The sequence below is a fragment of the Corvus moneduloides genome, chromosome 11, assembly GCF_009650955.1.
Source record: "Corvus moneduloides isolate bCorMon1 chromosome 11, bCorMon1.pri, whole genome shotgun sequence".
Classification (NCBI taxonomy): Eukaryota; Metazoa; Chordata; class Aves; order Passeriformes; family Corvidae; genus Corvus; species Corvus moneduloides.
The window spans coordinates 13,015,884-13,035,607 of NC_045486.1; the positions used below are offsets into that span (position 1 = coordinate 13,015,884).

General features: G+C 53.0%; 1 protein-coding gene across 4 annotated transcripts; it reads right to left on the minus strand.

The window, feature by feature from the left end:
* Window positions 1-2,902: 2,902 nt before the first annotated feature.
* On the minus strand, window positions 2,903-17,987 carry ABHD6 (abhydrolase domain containing 6, acylglycerol lipase). 4 transcript variants are annotated; one of them, XM_032120902.1, is made up of 10 exons: window positions 17,885-17,987; window positions 14,458-14,527; window positions 12,597-12,744; window positions 9,114-9,270; window positions 8,586-8,699; window positions 8,252-8,384; window positions 6,841-6,998; window positions 5,983-6,037; window positions 5,436-5,536; window positions 2,903-4,744 (listed from the first exon to the last, which is right to left on the minus strand). In XM_032120902.1, exons 3-10 carry the CDS (start codon window positions 12,713-12,715, stop codon window positions 4,568-4,570), a joined length of 1,014 nt encoding a protein of 337 aa, XP_031976793.1. In that variant the 5' UTR covers window positions 12,716-12,744; window positions 14,458-14,527; window positions 17,885-17,987; the 3' UTR covers window positions 2,903-4,567. The 4 variants fall into 4 exon arrangements, with proteins under 4 accessions (XP_031976793.1, XP_031976795.1, XP_031976794.1 ...); XM_032120904.1 differs by lacking the exon at window positions 17,885-17,987 and adding an exon at window positions 15,206-15,226; XM_032120903.1 differs by lacking the exon at window positions 17,885-17,987 and adding an exon at window positions 14,656-14,923.
* Between the last annotated feature and the right edge of the window lie 1,737 nt (window positions 17,988-19,724).

Consider the following 19,724-nt stretch of genomic DNA (forward strand, 5'->3'; position numbering starts at 1 on the left):
AGGCAGAGGCCATAGCAGACCTGAGTGAAGCCTCCCCTGCAGCTGAATGTGTCTGTCCCTGGAGAGGACTTCGTGTTGTCCAGCCAGGAATGCAGGTCACCTGCACGGAGGTGATCCAGAGCCCGGGCCAAGGGAATGCTCTGCAAACCCACGGAGAAGCACAAATCCCAGTGCTGTTACCAGAAACCTGCCCACTCACCCAATGCTCCTGTCCAGCTTTCCCGGAAAACAACAAAACAAACAAAATCAATAGAGCAGCACACGAGGGCTCTGTGTGGGTCCTGCTCTCCAGAGCGAATCGGAGGTTTCTGGGAAAGAGTGGGGTTCTGGGAGGGGTGAGGTGTCACTGTCTGCTGTGTGCCTGACTCCTGGCAACCGCCAGAGCCCTTGTCAGAGCACCCTGCTCACAGCTATTTGCTGGGCACAAAAAAAAAAAGACGGTGACCCTGTCGAGATGCCACTTCAACCTGGCGGCTGAAGTACAACTTCACACCAAGTGAAATTTTATTTCAGCTAACAGGCACACACCAAGTGCCTGGGAGCAGCTGCCACCGGCTCTGTCCCACCACCGACCTGGGTGCTCAGCAGCAAAACAGCTTGCTCAGAGGCAGTATTAGATTTTTTTTTTCAAACACTGTTGTGTTTTGCAGCCTCTCTTCAGAATACAGTGAAGCAGCCTTAGCAAGGCTCATAACAAGCTAGGAACCTGTCTTCTCCGTGTGAAAGGAAAACCGAGGTTTGCTCTCCGTGTCTGGAGCTGCGGGCAGAAGCAGCAGACAGGCAGCGCTGTCGGGCAGGGAACGGCAGGGAGAAGTCACCGAGTACTAGCGGCTCAGCGAGTGCTTAATGAACAGTCCCAAACCGCCCCCAAGAGGCTCCTGTGCGGAAAATGGCCTCCTAGAAGGAAAAGCAACCAAACCCGACCCCCTCGCCGACCCTGTGTGTTTTTTCTTTCATTCACTGCAAGTCTCAGCTGGAGGGTCCTGGCAGGGGTCCCTCGTTGTGTCACAAGGCAGCCACGGGCAGCACTGGGAACACGGGTACGGGCTGCGGTGCCCCCTCTACAGTGGGTGAGGGGGGCCATGCTCCAGGGCACTCTCATCCAGGCTTCCATGGGAAAAAACGTGTCCAAGTGGATTGTGACACACATTGAGTCAGGGGAAGGTTCAGCTGCCTGGTGGCTTACCAGGGTGGGGAGCACCCACGACAGCACCCAAATCATAGTGCCAGATCCCCTGAGCATCACTCTGCCTGTCAGAGGATGTTCTGTGCAGACCTGTGTTGGTGAAATCGTCTCACAAGGCAGGAAATATTAATGAATCTGCTTTGCTGGGGAAAAAAGGGAGAAAGATGCTTTTCTACTGCAGACAAGCACCTGTCTGCAGCTGTGTAGAACAGGACCCAGCCCTGGTTTCCCTGAGGGTCCGTGTTTCAAGGACATCACATTTTCCCTTTCAGCATCAACTGGGCACACACCAAGTACCCAGGTACTTGGCTGCCACCAGCTCTGTCCCTCCTGCTCCCAATGACACTCCAGGAGCAGGTACCACCACAGACTTGGATGCTCAGCAGCAAAACAGCTTGCTCAAAGGCAGTACTGGATTTATTTCAAGCCAGCCCTGTTGTGTTTTGCAGCCTCTTCTCAGGATGCAGTGAAACAGCCTTAGCAAAGCCCACAACAACCAAGGGCCAACTCCTCACTTAGCTTTTGTGTGAACTTTTACCTCCATGAGCCTCATGACGCAGCCCAGCCCCAGTACAGACCTGGTTTAGCCACCTGGTTACAAGGAAAGCAGTACTTATACATGGGGCAACAAACCAAAAGGACACCTCCTCCCTCCTGACTCACCACGATGCTCAGGCTATGTGCAGGTTCCCAGTACCCAAGCTTACCACAACTGGGATCCAGTGCTTTCCTTATGGTTCCATCAGTGCTGCCCCTAAGACACACAAACCCACCAGGAGGAGCTGAAGCCTCTGCCCCCTCCCAAGCCCCATAACCAGCCTAGAGACACACCCTTACCTGGACAGTGACCAGGGCTCACTGGGGGCTCAGTGTCAAGGGGGCAGCAGCCAAAACCAAGGGAGTGTTTGGTGTGGGGCTTTTCTGGCTCCCAGCAGGAAATGAGGGTTAATGGGAGCAGCAGCCAGGTGTGTTTGCAGGTGCAGGCAGCTTACCTCCCTGCCTCTCCAGCAGGCACAGCTGCTGCAGGGCCACTCTGGGCTCCCTCCAATACAGACCTGAGGGTTTTTATTGCTGAACTACAAGAGGCTGCAACACAGGATGTAGATGCCCTGAACCACCTCAGCCCCTGCCTGTGGGGGAGAAGCCCCCTCCCACCTTTGTGCTGTGGTCACCTTGATGCGTGCATCACTGCAGCAGTGGCAGGGCACAGGCAAGGGGATCAGGTGCCAGGAAGATGCTCCTCTGGCAAACAATGCAGCTGCTGGGCCTCAAGAGCCTCCTGGGGAAAGGAGAAATGCAAATACTTTTGCCTGTAAATTGATGTAATGCTATTCCTAGCACAGTGTATGAATTCAGTAAGATTTGCAATAATAGATGAAATTGGTATTTAACATACTTGCAAGGGTTTTAAGAGGAATCTTGGTGCTTAAAACCTAATTTCCTTGCCCCTTGAGGTTTTATTTTTCTTCTTGAGTGTTTGGTGCCACTTCCTCTTAAGAAAATGAAAAAAAGGAAAATTTGTGTGGTCCTTGAAGAGATGAGATGAGCCTTCCTGGTCTTCAGCATCTCTCTTTCCATTACCAAATATTCCTCGAGCCAAAACCTGCATCTCCCAGAAATGTGGGGAGGAAAGAAGCAGTAGAGTAAGACCCCTGTGTCATCCCACACCACAGCCCCCTTCTTCTTCGAAGGAAAAAATAATCAGTGTACCATGGACTCCTTAAATCACTAGATTTTAATAGCCATATAAATCCTTTACATACAGCAGTCTGTGGCATGAGAAACCATATAGATACCCAACAAATTTTTCTGGCCTTTAACACATAAAACTATCAGCAATTTTGTTTTTTAAATCAACTCCTGTAGTAGAAACAATAACCAAGCAATTAACAGCAAATTTCTAATTTTCTAAAAGAACAATGTTTCTTCTCTCAAAAAGAGCCAAGAAGCTGATGGGGAGTTTCAAATGTATGTACAGATTGGGGTACCTCAGGAAGCTGTCAGCACCACAAGCCTGTGTTCCCAGTCGTGGGGGGACACTCTAGCAGCACCCACTGTCACCCCCTGAGGAGGGCTGGGGGTGACAGCCACCTGCTGCTTTGCCTGTGAGGGCACCACACACCACCTACCCTCCAGCAGCATCCACTGGTCCTGCCCGAGACCGGGACCAGCGCTCTGTCCCTGGGACAGGCAGTGAGGGACCACGCCTGGAGAGGTGCAGGATCCATCCCTGGACATCACCTTGCAGGCTGTAAAGTGCAGCTTGCCTGTATTGCCTGTTTCTACCTATAGTTTCACTCGGTCAGGAGTTGTAATCATGGAGAGGCTGTAGAAGCACATTGTACCTTTCCCCACCACCACCCAGCACCTTGCAGGCGAGCTGACCCCTCCTCACCATCCCCTGTGCTGGTCACACACACAGCCCCCTCCCACCCCTCACGCCTGTTCCAGTGGCATTGGCTTTTGCAGAATTCACAGAATTCATTAAGAAAATCATTATTTACATCCAGGTGTTCAGCAGCACAATGTGATAGAGGAGCTGAGACAAAAGTTTGCCCGAGGTGGCTGAGTCACACCCTGACCATGGGCTTATTGCTGACTCGGGCTCAGGGGCCGGATCGCCCCGGGCAGTTCCCATTGCCCCGGTTCCACAGCAGTGGCAAAGCTGCTGCCTGCACCCCGTTGTCACTGGCTGTGTTCACCCGCAGGGAGAACCAACCCTGGGCAAGGTGGGCTGTGCACAGACACCGCACCCTGGGCAACGTTAAGGCATTACAAATACACAGGAGCTATTCAGGGATTTAGAAAAACCCACTCAGAGTGTAAACATTTTTGCACATACAGTCATTGGACTTCCACACATGAAGTTTTCTGTTGTTTTCTGCATAAATCATGAGTTAAGGAGCTACACAAAGAGCACTCAAGCAGACGCCTGGAGCACTTGGGGGTTCTCTTACAGCACAGCAGCATGCAACACGATGGACTCTTAAGTAGTAGAAATATTTTGTAAGTCTCAGTCCAGGATGCTTTCTCCTTCCTACGTTTCATATATAGTTTAGGTAAATGTCATGAACAACTACGTGCTGGTAACCCAGGTAAGATGGGTGGCTGTGTGATGAACACTGGGTGATTTCAGCTCATTTCTACCTTACCTCTAAGTAGAAAAGGGAGATACTCTGCTTCTGTTCCAGTATCTATGGAGGTTGCTCAATGACCCCAGGTCGCTGTGCCAATGGTGCTATAGGTTTAGGTATCAGTGATTCTGCCTTCCTCAGGGACTTTGGCACATTGACCCCGAATCATACAAGATCCCTGAGAACTTATCAAAGCTGCAGTACTTTACAATTTAACCTGGCATGGGCACTTCGCTCCCTGCCATGCTCATGCCTGCTTCTTGTTGTTGTCTATGCTGTGCAGCAGTGCCAGGAACTCCAGGATGAGGTTGGCTGTCTTGCGGGGCCGCTCCACCACCACCGAGTGCCCACAGTTCTCCAGGATGTACACATGGCAGTCTGGAATAGCGCTTGCTAAAACACTGGCACCAGAAACATCCAGGACCTGGATGGCAGTGGAAAAAACAGTCACTGCCACAGTGAGAGATGGGGTTTGCTGGACACTGTAGAAACCCTGTTGGGGTCCAACCGAGATGCAGAGCAAGGGTGCAGACACAGTCCTTGTGATACCATCGCCCTGCCTGGGGACAGGGCAGAGAGGCTGCATGGTGCAGCCTCAGCATGCAGCAGGAAACTCTCTTGTGTGCTTTTTGGCTGCTGTCTCAATGCAAAGGTATTTTGATGCAAGCAAACACTTGCATCTTTGCATTTATAGAGCCCTCTGCATGCCTGCAGCTTGCTTCCTCCCACTTCTTCCCTCCCACTTCTGCCTCTGAAACAAACCCGAAGACTCTGCCTTGAAGCCTGCCCACAATCCTCTTCCCAGTTGCCAGGACAACTCTCTGCTGACACTTTATTCTTCTTCCCAGCCCTTGCCTGCTTCAATGCTGGCACCTACCCCCCAGCTGGCCCCTGGCACTCCTCAGCCCTGGCACTGCCCTCTCCTCCCTCTGGAAAGCTGGCTGTCAGCTTTCTGCCCATCACCCTGCTGAGCCCCTGCGTCTAAATCCACTGGGGACACATGTGCCAGCTCCCTGCAAAGCAGTGCACAGCTCGGCAGCACAGTCCCTACTGTGCCCCCGTGGGTGGGCACAGGCAGAGACAGGTCTGTGGGGGATGTGCAGGGGGCTGCCTACCTGGTCCTGCTTTCCCCAGATGACCTGCGTCGGTGCTTTGATCTTGCTCATGTTCTCGTGGAGAGAGTGCCTGGACTTTTCATCCACGATTTCTAAAAACACTAGTGGGACAAGAGGAGAGTCATTCCTACAGGGAGACATTTTGCCTTCCCTTCTCAAAGAGGGCCCTGTGGGCCAGTCCTGCCAGTATCCCCTCCCTGGGAAACCCATGTAGAGATGACTGGCTGTCCTTGCTCTGCCACCAAGCCCAGCTGCAGAGGGACCCTCAGCCAGACCATCTCCTCATAGGCACTTGTTAACTCAGATGGGAGGGCAAGGGCGAAGCAGCAACCCCGTCAGCCTTGGGGGTGGCAGTGCATTGCTACCAGCGACCAAGGTGTGTCCCCAAATCTGTTAATGACATTGCCTGTTCCCACCCTCAGCAAGACAGCATGGGATGCTGGGGTCCACCCATGTGCTGGGGACATGGGGGCTGGGGACAGCTGGTCCCCACATCCTGGGGATCCTTCTGGAATGCCTGGAGAGGAGGCTGCCACCATGCACTTACATTTCCGGTAAAATTCATTGTGTGGGATGCGAACGTCAACAAGGCCCTGGAGGATCTGCAGGGAGAGCAGAGGAGAGCTGCTGGAGGGGACCCATGCCCTGCACAGGTCTGAGCATGCCCAAGAGCACTCAACAGCAGCCCCTGCCACCCCAGCAACTGTGGCCCCAGCACGAGCTTCTTTCCTAAATGTGTGGGGCTGTTGAAACCACACTTAAGCAACATATATTTCAGCAACAAGTAATACTGTCTTTTATGATGCAGACCCGATTTCTGCCCCTGGCTAGCAGCCACCTCAGCCATGACTGCACTTTTCTTCCTTCTTGTATTCTTTTGCCAAAAACACAAAAAGTCTTGGCATTACCTTACATTTTTTTCTTAGTCTCCAATCTACTCACTCCAGACTTCCTAAGGAAAACTAGTTTAATAGCCAGCCCCTCGCCAAGTTCCTCTCGCTCGAAAATGACGCAATTAATTTCCATCACTTTCATTTAAGAAGCAGCGAACAATCCCCCTCCACGTCACACAACAGCTGCCTTAGTTATTTAATGCTTCCTGCCAGCCATATTTACTAAAAACCCCTTCCACATCCCAGCCTGCTGCCAAAAACTTAATGGGAGGAGGAATTCCAGCAGGCACTGCCAGAGGGAGCTTGGAAAAGAGGCTTTGGAGGGAAGGTGCTGGACAGATGCAGGGAGTGGGACTGGGTGTATCTCACCTGGGTGATGGCAGGGTTGGCAGCTCCAGCTCCGCTCCCAGCATTGCCTCTGCTGCCACCATGCAGGCTCAGGGAGAAGCAAACCTGCTCACCACCTCCAAGCCCCCCTCTCCCAGCCGCCACAACCAGCGTTGGCTTCTCACCTGCTGTGGCACCTTGAAGCGAACGTAGGAGCAAAGCTTCAGCATATCCGCCATCTCCTCGGGTGTCGAGGGGATTAAAGGGATCCTGTCAATGTGTTTGGACTCTTGCAGCTCCCGGAGCTGCTTAATGAACTTGCTGTCAGTGGTACTTGGCAGGCCTGGGTGAAATGAGAAGGGGTGAACAAGCTAAAACACAGATGAGATCCCCCCAACAGCCCCAAAAAAAACCATTCTTGTACTGACCTCCCTCATCCCTGCTTCTGGCTTCCTGCCTGCTCACTCTTCAAAAAAATATTTTAAAAGAGGGGAAGAAAACATCTGTACATACAGCCACTTCAGTATGCATCCAGAGATACCCAGCCTCCCTCCTGTTCCAGGGCTTGGCACCACCAACCCTGCAGACTGGCACGGCACGAGGTGTAGACATGCATGACTACTTCAGCAAAAGCTCTAGTGATTATTTTTATGTGGTCAGCGGATGCAAACACTAGTGCGCAGCCTGGCACTGCACAGGTTGGACAGAAAATTTCAGCAGCCCCATCTGCATGCACCACTGAGGAAAAATTCCCCAGCAATTTAATCCCAATCCTTTCTGCAGCCTCCACACAGAGGTTTCATATCCAGAAACAGCCAGAGAGACAGTCGACACCTCTCCCAGAGGGGAGTGGGAACCTGACGCCCCCAGAGCCCGGTAGCTAGGTAACATTCGCTTTGTTTCATTCCTTAGTGCGTACTTGGAAGCCGCTTTCCTTGCGTGGGAGGGGGAAGGAGCTGCTATGACAACTGGGATGCAGCAAAGCCTCCCTGGCAGAGAAGCTCCCTGCCTGCCATGCCTCCTGCAGCATGTCATGCCCAGGCTCCCCTGAGCCCCCTGTCCAGGGATGGAGGGGATAGAGGGGACACCCTGCTGACCTGTGCCCAGCCCTGAAGTGCTCTTCCCACTCAAGGCACCCAAAGGTGGGAGGTCAGAGCTCTCTGGCTCCCATAGCCCCAGCCCCTCAGCACACCAGCGCTTTCAGGAGGCCAGAATGGGGAGGCTATTCCTGTTGCAGTCTTGGTTCCCTCTCCTGAACTGAGAGGCTGCAGACAGGCCATGTGAAATGCCTGCCATCCCTAGGGAAAAGGCATTTTCCTGCAGAGCAGAACTTGTTCCGTTTGCCCTCGTCGCTGACTCTTACCAAAGCACAGTGGGACAAATGCCAAACCCCTGGAGAAGAGTAGTCAGCACAAGGCTGTGGTTTTCTCTTGTGCCTTGCCAGAGATTTTCAGACTGTAAATACAAATTATTTCTAAATGCTTTGCACTACATATCTATGCTACTCCCAGCACTGCCCAGGGCTTTTGCACTGGCTCCTGCTTGCCCTCTCTCTGTCTCTCCCTCTCTCTGTCTCACCTCCCCTGCCTTGCCCACCTGCAGGACAGATGAGGGTCAGGCTGCAAATATCTTCTGGGTACTGAGCAGCATAGACGCCAGCAACATTTCCCCCCATGGAAGTGCCAACCAGATGAAAGGGCTTTCTGTTCAGCTTGATGCACTCCACGAACTGGCAGGGAGCAGAAGGAGCATTGTTAGGAGAGAGGAAACAACAGCATGGTCATTCTTGAGGCTGGTGGCTGTGGCTGCCTGGGAAGGGAGGGAGCAAGGCCACACAAGGCAGACTCATGGGGCTTAGCATCCCTCACGTCCCCACATCCCTCACATCGCCACATCGCTCTGCGGAGGTGATGTGATGCTGGGGCTTTACCTGGTGTATTCTCTTAGCTTGCCCACTAATGGAGTAATCATCCAAGTCCGAGCGGGTCGTGCCCTCGTGCCCAGGCATGTCCACACACACCAAGTGCAGGTTATTTGGCAGGAACTGCGGAAACAAACCAGAGGTGGTTACAGTGCAGGGAAACTGCTGCAAAGCCCAGGGATGGCAAGGGGGGAGCCCGGGTGAAAGCAGCAGGGGGTCACTCTCCTCCTGGCAGCCCTGGTTGCTCATGCACCAGAATAAGTCAGTTCAGGTACCAAGGAAGACATGATGAGAGAGCATGGCCAAGACTTGCATCCCATGGAGGCAGCAAGCGTGTACTGCTCTTCCCCTGCAGCTCTGCGTGTTATAGGGGTGAAAGGATGCAACAAGCAATGAGCATGGAGCTAAGGAGCGTGTTCCTAGCATGTTACAGCAGTCAGCCCATCCCATGCATGTGACCACTGGGCCCCCACACTGCCCCAAGCCCAGGACCATCAATTCTCAGTAAGGAGCAACATGATAGAAACGGAATCCCACCTTGACTATGGACAGCCACATGTCTTTGTGGGCAGAGAACCCATGTAACATGAGGATGGACGGTCGGTGTCCAGGTCTCCCTCTATAGGAATAACAAAACTGATAGTCATCGTAGTTTGCATATCTAACCTGCATGCCCAGGGCTCGGCGCCAGTACCTGGAAACAAGGAGAAAACACCAGTGAGCAAGACAAGACCAGGGCCCAGCCATGGTATAAGCCAGGTGACAAATCCAAGGGCAGCCACAGATTTGCTGGCTCACTAAGGCCAGTTAGGTTGGGCTCTCACTGGTGCCATAATGCGCCTACTGGGATTAACTCTGCGCCTCTGGTCCCTGGACAGGTGTAGCACTGGTGGCTGGCTGCACTGCAGATGGTTTGTGGAGACACTCTATTAAGAAATTTTTTAAAAAACCCTAAATAACTCATTTAGAAATGGAAATGGGCCAAAATAACAATGGTAAAACAGAAAATGCCCAAAGGCAGGTATGAGGACAGAGACTCAAGAGAGAGGGGCAGCACACGCGGCAAGGCAGCGTGCAGGGTGGGCAGGCCAAGGGAGACAGTTCTCCCAGGTGGATAAGGTGGGTTTGTGACAGGGTTATCTGGACACAATCCTGTGGGGAGTACATCACCCCACAGACAAACACATCAGTTCCCAGCCAAAACAACCATGTCACCCTGGAGCACCACAGAAACCCGGTTCCCATGGACCAACTAGACAGCCTTTGAAAATGTATTTTATATTTTATATATATAAAATATATATATTTTATACACACACAAAGGACCAGAGGGGACCATCCTTACACCGGGTTTAGCACCCCAGAAGATAGCAGGCTAAGCCCAAGGCTGTTCCTCTGAAAAGCAGAGGCAGACAGCTCCTGCCAGCATATGCTTGCAGCCTGCTCAGAGGATGCAGCAAACTGCTGGCCAGAAAGACCTGGACAGAGATTATCGGTGACACTTTGGACACATGATGTGTACGTGCAGCCCAAGGCAGACAGCAGACAGCAGGGTCGCTTTCTCTGCCTTTCCCCTGAGCTCAGATATAACCCTTGTCAGGACAACTACTGGGCTACTCCTGGTGGCCAAGACACTGGCAAATACTTTTATATGCCGTATCAGAGTTTATTTAAGATACAAGAGCAAGGTCACCAACACTTCTGGACTGTCCTACCTCTCTGCCCACTCAAAGCTTATGCATAGTGGAATCCTCTTTTAGCATAATCTCTTTTTCGAGGGAGTTAATGGGACTTAAGCAGCATCTCAGTTCTGTGCTGGTCCTACAAGGAGAGGTGAATTTTTCCTTAATAAGTGTCTTAAGAGTCCTTGCCTCAAAGGCACTGGTGTGAACTACCGATGGGCAAGATGATAACATTTTTAGCAACTGATCCTAATGGATCAATTCTGCAGAAGGCAAAATAATCTGTGCAAAGCTGAACTGATCCCTCACAAGGTGTTAACTCACTTAGTGGCAGCAGCAAGAGTGATAAACTGATTAACCCCTGTCACAGCACAGGCAGAGCAGCTCCAGGGCCAGAGTCAGCGGGACAGCCCTGGATGTCCTGCCGGGCAGGAAGGCGCATTAGTGGCAGGGAAAGCAGAGAGGCCACGGGTGAGGGGGGCCCAGCATGACCCTTGACTGTGCCAGCTGAGGACACACTGACTGGCAGTGAGGAGAAGGAGCAGGCAGGGAATTATGGAAGAAGGGAGAAGGGAGAAGGTTCCCCCAGGACCTCCCAGGAGCAGTGCTGCAAAGCTGGAGCTGCACAGGGCTGAAAGGGGAGGGCAGCATGTCTGCAGCTGCCTGCACCTCTCCTGCCTCCATTTCACCCCTGAAAAAAATCCAACTTGTAAAGAAGCCAGTAGAAAAGGAAGAATAAGGGCAAACCCACACTTCTCATCCACTGTCCCTAACAAAAGAAACAGGGCATCGCAGGGCACACAGGGCATCGCAGTTACTCCTGCAGGAAGCCCATACTGCCAGAAATGCTGGAAGAGAGAGATGGGGGGAGCACACCCTTCAAAAGAATACAGTCCTGATCCCTGCTCACATGCTCCCTCCCTCACCCAGACACAGACCAACCTGCCCACAGTGCATTTTCACTCAGCCCCTTATCTGCAACCCCAAAAGAACAAAGGCAGCAAGGCATTCTCTACCTTCTACTCAGCCTGGCTCCTCCAAGCTCCTGGCATCAGACCCTGCACCTCCTTTGCCCTGTCCTGCCACCCCTGCCTGTGGCTGCGGAAGGCTTCAGCCTGACCACACTCACTCAGCAGTGTTTTGCAGGGATGCTCCTCAGAACCTCAGTCCATCAGGGTCCTCCCTGGCTTCCACCAGCCACTCATATATCCAAAGAAGTAAACCACTTTGACTGCCAAACCCTGTACCACCATGGAGCAGCAGAAGGCTGTGACACTGCCTCCTCTCCTTTGCAGGGTGATGATCCCATCATTGGGGTTTTCATCCCATGCTCTTCCTCTCTCAGATGCCGTGAATAAAAGGCTGCTAATTAAAGTGCCTTTAGAAACAGGCTTCATCCTGTTACTACACTGGAGTGCTGCAGCGGGCAGCTTCCTCTCACAGGAGGTCACTTGGATTTGGAAACACCCCATGAGGTGAAATGCAGGAGCCACCATCTGCCAGCAGCATGTGAGGGCAGCCTGACATGCTGCCTGCTCTGCCCGTGCTGTCTGCTGCTGCCTGCTCCATGCTGGGGGATGAGACTCTGCCCCAACTTCTGAAGGGAGTTATTCCAGCTTTTCCTTGCAATAAACCCAGAGAGGAAAGCTGCCAGTGGGCTTATCACTGATTTCCAGGGACAAAGGAGGACTGAAGGATGTAGTGCTTGCCTCCCAGTATCGGAAAGGACAACATTCAAGGAGATAAGGAAAAGCATCCCTCCATCTTCTCTGATGCTTCATTCCAGAAGAAAAAGAGAGGATGAGAAAAGCCTCATCCATAACTACTAATGAAGGAGAAGTCCCTGCCTGCTGGGCAGGCTGTCAGCTGGGATGGAGTGTGTGAGCCTGGGGACACCCACACCACAGCCACATTGATGAGGTGGGAGATCACCAGACTGCCACAGCTGCCGGGCTGGTGGACAGGCTGCAACGGCAGTGCTTTTCCCAGTCTCAGTCCTGTCCTTGGGGAAAGCAACCCAAACAGGTTTGGAGAGATCTTGCAAGCTGGCACTGCAGTGGCAGCCTGGCCAACAGCCCCTTGGCACAGCAAGGGGCCTGACAGATACATGCCTCAGCAGCCAAAATGCAATAGGAAAATGCCATTTTCTTCTCCCAGACATGCTTAAAGCTGCACACAGCTGGCACGGCCCTGGAGGACCTCAGCTCACCTGCTGCCATCGCTGTCAGGGGCAGGAGCACCCAGCTCTGTTGCAGCACTGCGACCTCTGTGTGGGGGGGCCTGCTGGGCACGCGTTCCACCCCTGCCACACTGAGAGCAGCGGGGCTCGTGCACTCACCAGTAATAGATGCGGATAAGCGCCGAGGGCCAGAGGAGGAATGAGGCCACGAAGGCCAGGATGGGGATAGCCAGGGTGCCGCCGGCGATGACAAACATGTTCAGTACATCCAGGTCCATGCTGCTCTTCAGTAATCAGCCTCACCTGCCTGCATTTAGGGAAAGTTCTGAGGTTAACCACCAGAAATTATGACAAGTCATTGCTAAATAAGAACTGCTGCCAGGTGAGGAGGAAAGCGGATCTGCAAGAGGCAGATATCACTCAGGAGCACAGCAAAGTCTCCTTCAGTTTAAAAACCCAATTATTTCTTCTGATTCCTTAATGGATCTCATTATTGCAATGTTATCCTCTCAGGAGAGCACATCTCAAACGGGCAGTGAGCCTCCTAACAGGCACGGAACGTGTCCGGGGTGACAGGACACAACATGGCCCTTGGGACACTTTGCAGACACAGGAAGCACAGCCCCCTGAGGGGTGCAGGCAGCCTTTCCCCCCACCATGAGTACAGACAGCCGTTCCCCCCATGGGTGCAGGCAGCGCCAGCTTCAGGCAGGCTCCATGCTTCTTTTTGGAGGCAGGTGTCCAGCTCTGACTCCCTTCCCTCCCCCTGCCTGATCCCAAATCCCCAGCACACAACCACTGACCTAGAATTGATGGGTTGAGCCCAGCTCTCATTACTGCTCTGCACAGGCACCAACTAATCAAGGAAGCAGAGTCTATTAATGGACTCGGGAACAGAAGAAAACAACTTGGCAGGGCACTCTTTGGTGTCCAGCCCTTACCAGAGACAAATTTATCCCCACCCCCACATCCTCACTTCTGCCCCACATTTTGCACTTGGATCACAGATTCCCATCCCTGCTCCCCATCATCATTTGGACAAATCCCAGGGACAGCAGGTGGAGGACACTGGGAACAAGGGCAAGCTCTCACACAATGTCATGTTTGTCCCTGAACTCTCCCCACCACAGACAGCTGGGATATATTTTTCTCATTAAGAGATTAAATGCTGCCACGCACACATCTCCTCTAATTCCCCCTGCTAACCAACTCATGGCTCCCCCTTTCCTCAGCACGAGCAGTTTTGTCCCACATTTGTAAAATGAAACATCCTCAATGCCTGCTCTCCCACCAGCCACTCACCCCCCATCACCACCTCCAGATTTCTCCGTGCCAGGACAGTCAGATTTTTTCCAGCTTCCTGCAAGACTCCCAGTGGTGTGTGTGTGGTATGTTGATGCCATGAAACAGGAAGACAATCACCACAGTCACAGCCTCCCGCCCCCAGACACCATCACATTGGATCACACTGGACCCCCCCACTTGGTTACACACAACCAAGAGAAACGGTTTACAGAACCCCTGAAGCATCAGCCAGATTTGCCCTCTTCCCCCAGGGAAAATAGGAATAACTGAAATTTGAGGAATACTGTAAATACTTCCACCAGGCACCTCCTTAACAAAGCTAAACCTCATTTCCTCCTTCAAGCCTCAACAACACGTCGTTACTCATTTAATTAACATTTTGTAGAAAGATCTTTGATCTCGGCATGGCTTGTTCATAGATAAACACTTTATGCAACCGATAAACCTTATCCATGGGAGCAGGGCTGCAAGGGAGCCCACCCCCAGAGCACTCGCTGTCTTTCCCTATGTCACTAAAACAGGGCAAACATTAAGCACAGAAAATCGCCATTGTTCCCATTGGTGACCCGTAACGAGAGAAGGCTGCAGGAAGGAAAAAGCGTGGGATGGTGGGAGCCCTTGTGCTCCCTGGCACAGGGTCACCACCTCTGCCTCCACCTCCACACCGCTTTTAGAAAACTAAACGAGGAGAAAGCCTTTAAAAAGCCTGGCTTACCTTGCAGAATTCCCCTTCTCCTCTCGGCACAAGTCCTGCTCGCTGTGGGCAGCGGCGATGTCTGAAAACACTGTCAGAAGAGGAAAAAAACAAGGTCAAAATCGCAGTCCTGCTTTTACTCCTCCCTTCAGGCTCCGCAGCCCGGTGAGTTTGGGGTATTGAAGCCACCAGCTTCCCTTTAAGACGTCTCATATTCACCTTCTGACCAACCTTTCCCCTGTTTATCTAAATATGGTCTTTGGTACAATAAAGCCCGCTTTGTTCCAAGCAGCAGCAAAGTGCAAGCTGCCATCGGAGAGGGAACGAGAGCCGCGGCGGGGAGAGCCGAGCCCAGCAGCCCCAGGCAGGGCTGCGCGGACCCAGCGCCGCGGGCTCATGCTTGCCCTTCAGGTGATTACTGCTATTAGAACAAAGCCAGCTAAGCTGCTTCTCGTCCCCTTCCTCTTTGTCTTAAAGGTACTTTTCCAGGCCCCCCCTCCGAGCCTTCCCTGTGTGACACAGGCTGAAGCGAAGCGCAGCCGCAGGAAATGACTGGGGAGGCAGCAAAATGCTGCCCTGAACTCGCTGGCAGATTTTGGCTGTGAAATTCACAGGGGACGATCAACAGGAGCACCGGAGCCACCCGGCATGAATTCTGGGGGCTGCTTCAAGCCAGAAAATCCCTGAGAGCCCCCCCTTGCCACGGCCGGGGGATGCTGTCCCCATCAGGCCGGAGCATTTCGGCAGGGCCGTGGCAGCCCCCGCTCACCACGTGAGCCCCGGCGCCCAATGCCGGCCGTGCGCGCCCGGCAAGCCCCGCTCAGGGCCCCGCTGGCCACGGGTGCCTGGGGGGGAGGATGCTCGGGGAGCCCCGTGGCGCTTCCGAACCTCCTTCTGCGTGGGCAGAGCACCGCCACTATTTCCATGGCTACCTCCGATGGAGGAAAATGTCAGCAGGCTCAGCTGTGCAGTCAGGGCCAGACACCGTCACCACAGTCCCCAGCACCCCCTGCCCCACGAAGCCACCCCTGCACCCAGCAGTGCTGCAGGGACAGCGGCTCCCCAAAGCCTCGTGGGAGCACCCACAGTGGCAATGCCCTGCGATGGTGCTCTGCCGAGGGAACGATAACCCCTCCCTGCTGCAGTGGGACCAGGCAGCATCACGGCAGGCCCCGGCACAGTCCTTCGCTACCAGCTAGAGTAGCTTTTTAAGCTACTGTGGGTTTAAAAATAAAACAAGCCCTCTGGTAACAGCCATAAGTCTTCATACCACAGCTCATCCATCACTCTGGAGTGCCCTGTGACCGAGAGTCACAGCAAGTGGCCCCAAGTGTTGCTACTGCTTCTCGGAAGGATCTCCATATACTTCATAAATTAACTTGCAAACATCAATTAGGCAACTCTGATAAATGGTGTGTGATAAATGATGTGGTGATAACGCCAAGCGCACTGCACACATGGCAGGGCACGGGATGCCAAACCAGGAGCACTCGTTCCTGTACTGGCAACAAGCACTAATCACCACAGCCTGCATCCCGCATCGGAGGATCCCCAAAACAAGGCACCCCAGGTAATGGGATAGTCCCAGGACAGATGCTAAGGGGAGGCTCCACATCTTCATTTGTTTGCTACTTCCTCCCCTGTGTTAGATTCAAGTAAAGGTTTCAACACCTGCAGAGAGAGGGGCCAGCAGGTGGAAGGGGTCTGTGGGTCACTACAGAGGACAGCATGTTGGGGACAGTCCCAAGGCCGTAGGACAAAGGTATTTTTCCTCTTTCAAGCTCAGTGTGTCACTCCTGGGAGGCTGGGGAAGACCCAGCTCAGTGTGTATCTGTCATTTTTTTCCAAGACCCACAGAGAGGCAGCAGCAGCACAAAACCTACCCCAAGGCAGAAGGGCCTTGGGTTGGAAGAGGGAACTGGCAGCTGATGCACTGGGCAGCCCTGAGGAAGGCCAGGCAGGGATTTCACAAAACAAGAATCACATGTATGCCCTCACTGCCAACATTCAGGCACAAAGGCTGTCCTGGGCTGTGCTCGTTGGGACTGGGCTGCACAACTGCTACTGCACCCAGCGTTTTGCTCAGCCCACCTGCACCCAGCGCAGCCCATGTCTGACTGATCACTGTACAGCTGAAAGCTAAGCAGCACATTTAGGCATATGTTAATTTGGTTTATTTTTAAGATCTGAAAAGGAAAAAGCATCAACCAATTTTAAGATCCCACTGCAGAAACAGGGGGCTTTGAGGGACCTCAGCGGCTGAGGTGGGGCCCCCCAAAAGCCCCAGCTCACACCACTAACCATGTAAAAAGAAAAATCTAAAACATGCAAGTGACCCTTTCCCTTGGAAACTCCCTCACCCTTGCATCCTCTGGAGCCAGAAAAATAATATTGACTATAAATGACAACATAACTACTGTTACGACTCCCCAGTGGTGTAGTTTGCTATGTGATCCTTTAGGTGCTAATCACAGTGAAGTTGTGATTTAATACCTATTAATATTTGAAAGATGACTGTCTGTCAGTCAGCCAGCTCTCAATCCAGCCTCCCGTGAGCTGAGAGTAGGAAATGTGCCCTTTCACCTTCATTTATTTATAGATGGCAGAAATGAGATCATTATGTCTGCAGCAGCATTTCTCAAAACGTACATCTCTGAGCCATTTGTATCTGTGCAACACGGCTCCAACACGAGCCAGAGAGCCTGAGCTGCTCTGTGACCCTCCTGCTGTACCCCAGGCTGGGAACAGGCAGGGACAAGCCATCAGCATCACTGCCAGCCAGCTTGGGGACAAGGTGGATGAAAAGCATGATCCAAGCAGGCTGTGCTGCCAGTCAGCTGCTGGTTTAGAAATTCATAACGTGCCCATCCTCCTTCCGGACCCCACTGCCATCCTCATCCCGCCGCACACGCACGCAGCAGAGCACGCACGGCACATCAGATGTCACGAGTGCGCTCGGACTCAGCCGCCTCCTGGGGAGGGGGTAGGAAAGAGTTGGGCAGGGATGAGGTAGGAGTATCCAGGGTCCACATCCTGGCCCCTACTCTCAGCACAAAGGCCCCCCCGCCAAAGCATTCTCCTTCGGCAAAATGACAGCATCCTCCGAACAGCAGCAGCTGAGACCATAGAATCCTTTAGAGTCATAAAACGGTTTGCATTGGAAGCAACCTTAAAGATCATCTTGTTCCAACCCCCTCGCCACCAAATGATTAATTGTTGGGGGAGGGGAGGCATTTAAAGGCAAATTAATTAAATCTTTGAATATATATGTTAATGTTTTTCTTGGATTTCGTCTTTGCTCACGATCTTCTACCCACCCCCAGCGATGCCAGGGTTGGGACCGGGGAGACCCGGACGCCGGAACGGCCCCCCCTCCGCTCACTTTCCCCCCGGTCCTGTCATTGCCACCGTCAGCCCCGCATCCCGCCCCCCCCCCCCCGCCTCTCACCGGTCCGATCCGATCCGAGCCGCGCCGGGCCGTAATGGCAGCGCCGGGCGGCGGAACGCGGCGGCTCCGCTGCGCCCTCCCCCCGCGCCGGTGCGGCTCCACGGGGCGCAGCGGAGAGGCGGGGATGCGGCTCCACGGGGCGGGATGCCAGGGGGTATAGGCGGGACACAGGTGGGGTGAAAGGGGGATGAGGTAGGGGCGAAAACGGGGGTTACAACGGGCTGCAAGGGGGGATGCGATAGGGCTGCTTTGCCGATGCGACGGGGGGCCGCAAGGGCTGCAAGGTGGAAACAGTGGGGGGAGGTAGAGCGACGTCAACGGAGGTGCAAGGGGGGGATGCAATCAAGCTGCAAAAGGAATGCAGGGGACAAGTAATGGGGCTTCCATGGGGATCGCAACAGGGGTGGGAAGGGGCATGCAATGGGGGGGTTCAGTGGAGCTGTGATGGGAATTTTGTGGGGTTGAAGTGGGCGATGCAACTGGGCTGCAGTGGAAGTGCAAGTGGTATATAACAGGGATGCAAGGGGGACAATGTGGAGGTGCAAGAGGGGATGCAGAGTGGCAACAGAGGGATGTGATGTGACTGTAGTGGGGGTGTGAGGGAGGGATGCAAGTGGGCTGCAGGGGGTGGGCAGTTACAACAGGGTTGGGTTTACAACAGAAATGTAAAGGGGGTGTGCAAGGGACGCACAGCAGGGCACCAAAGAGGATGCTATGAGGCTGCAGAACTCATACAATGGGGTTGCCATGGGGATGCAACAGGGATAAAAAAGGGAATGTCGTACGGCAGCAACAGGGTTTCAAGGAGACACAGGGGTGGATACAACAGGGGTTACAACAGGGATGTAAAGGGGATGTGGTACAATTGCCACAGAGATACAAAGGAGAGCGCAGTGCTACACCCCACAGAGAAACCTCACAGTCCCCTCGAATGAGGCCTGGGAGCAGGCTTGGGGTGGGGGACAGCTGTTCCCAGCGCTTGGGGAGGGCTGTGATCAGGCATGTTCCCATGGAAAGGGCATAAAGGTTGATATCAGAGCATCCCACTTATAAAAATCCTATTTCAGGTGTAAAAGTAAGTCTGTCACTTAGTTTACAAATCTTTTACCTTCCCAACAGATGACACTGTTTGCTCTCAGGAGCTGCATTTCAACTTGCATTTTAAAATCTGCTCCGATTTTTCTCAAAACTGCCACCTGAATCCTTTTGCTATAAGCAAATTTACTTTCATTCCCCCTGGGTCACATATCAGGCTGGTGTGTATCTTCAAGACGTGCCAAAAAATTATGAGAAAACTTAATTAAATTGGAAATGAGATCAGCTCCAGAGTAAATGCAAATTGGGTCAAATCCTCACCCCACCTGTACTTTGATAAAGGATGTCCCTTTGGACAGGCTGGGGGAGGTGACATAATTGGTGTAAAGGGCTTTCCAGGTCAGAGTTTACTACAATAATCTAAGCTTTTGATAACATGAACTGTCAGAACAGATTTATGACTAAAATCAAGGGGTTTAGGTGGCCTGGTGAAGTTGAGGCTCAGCCTGTTTTGGGTTTTCTTTCTCAGTCAAGCTGAGCTAAACAAAGCTGAGCTTCTGCTGAGGTGACCTAAGTGGACATGGGAGGTATTTCACAAGCCTTCAAACGTTGTTTGTTCAGCTTCCTCATGCAGGGCCCCAGGCTCCCGTGGGACACGTGCAGGGCAGTGCTGACTCAGTGCAGGGATGGATTACCCACCCGATGGTTACTCCAGGCCACCTGGTGGGAATGCCCCTGGATACAGTCACAGCAAATGATGGTGCTTAAAATAGAGAAGCTGAAGCAGAGACCTGCAGTGGTTTTA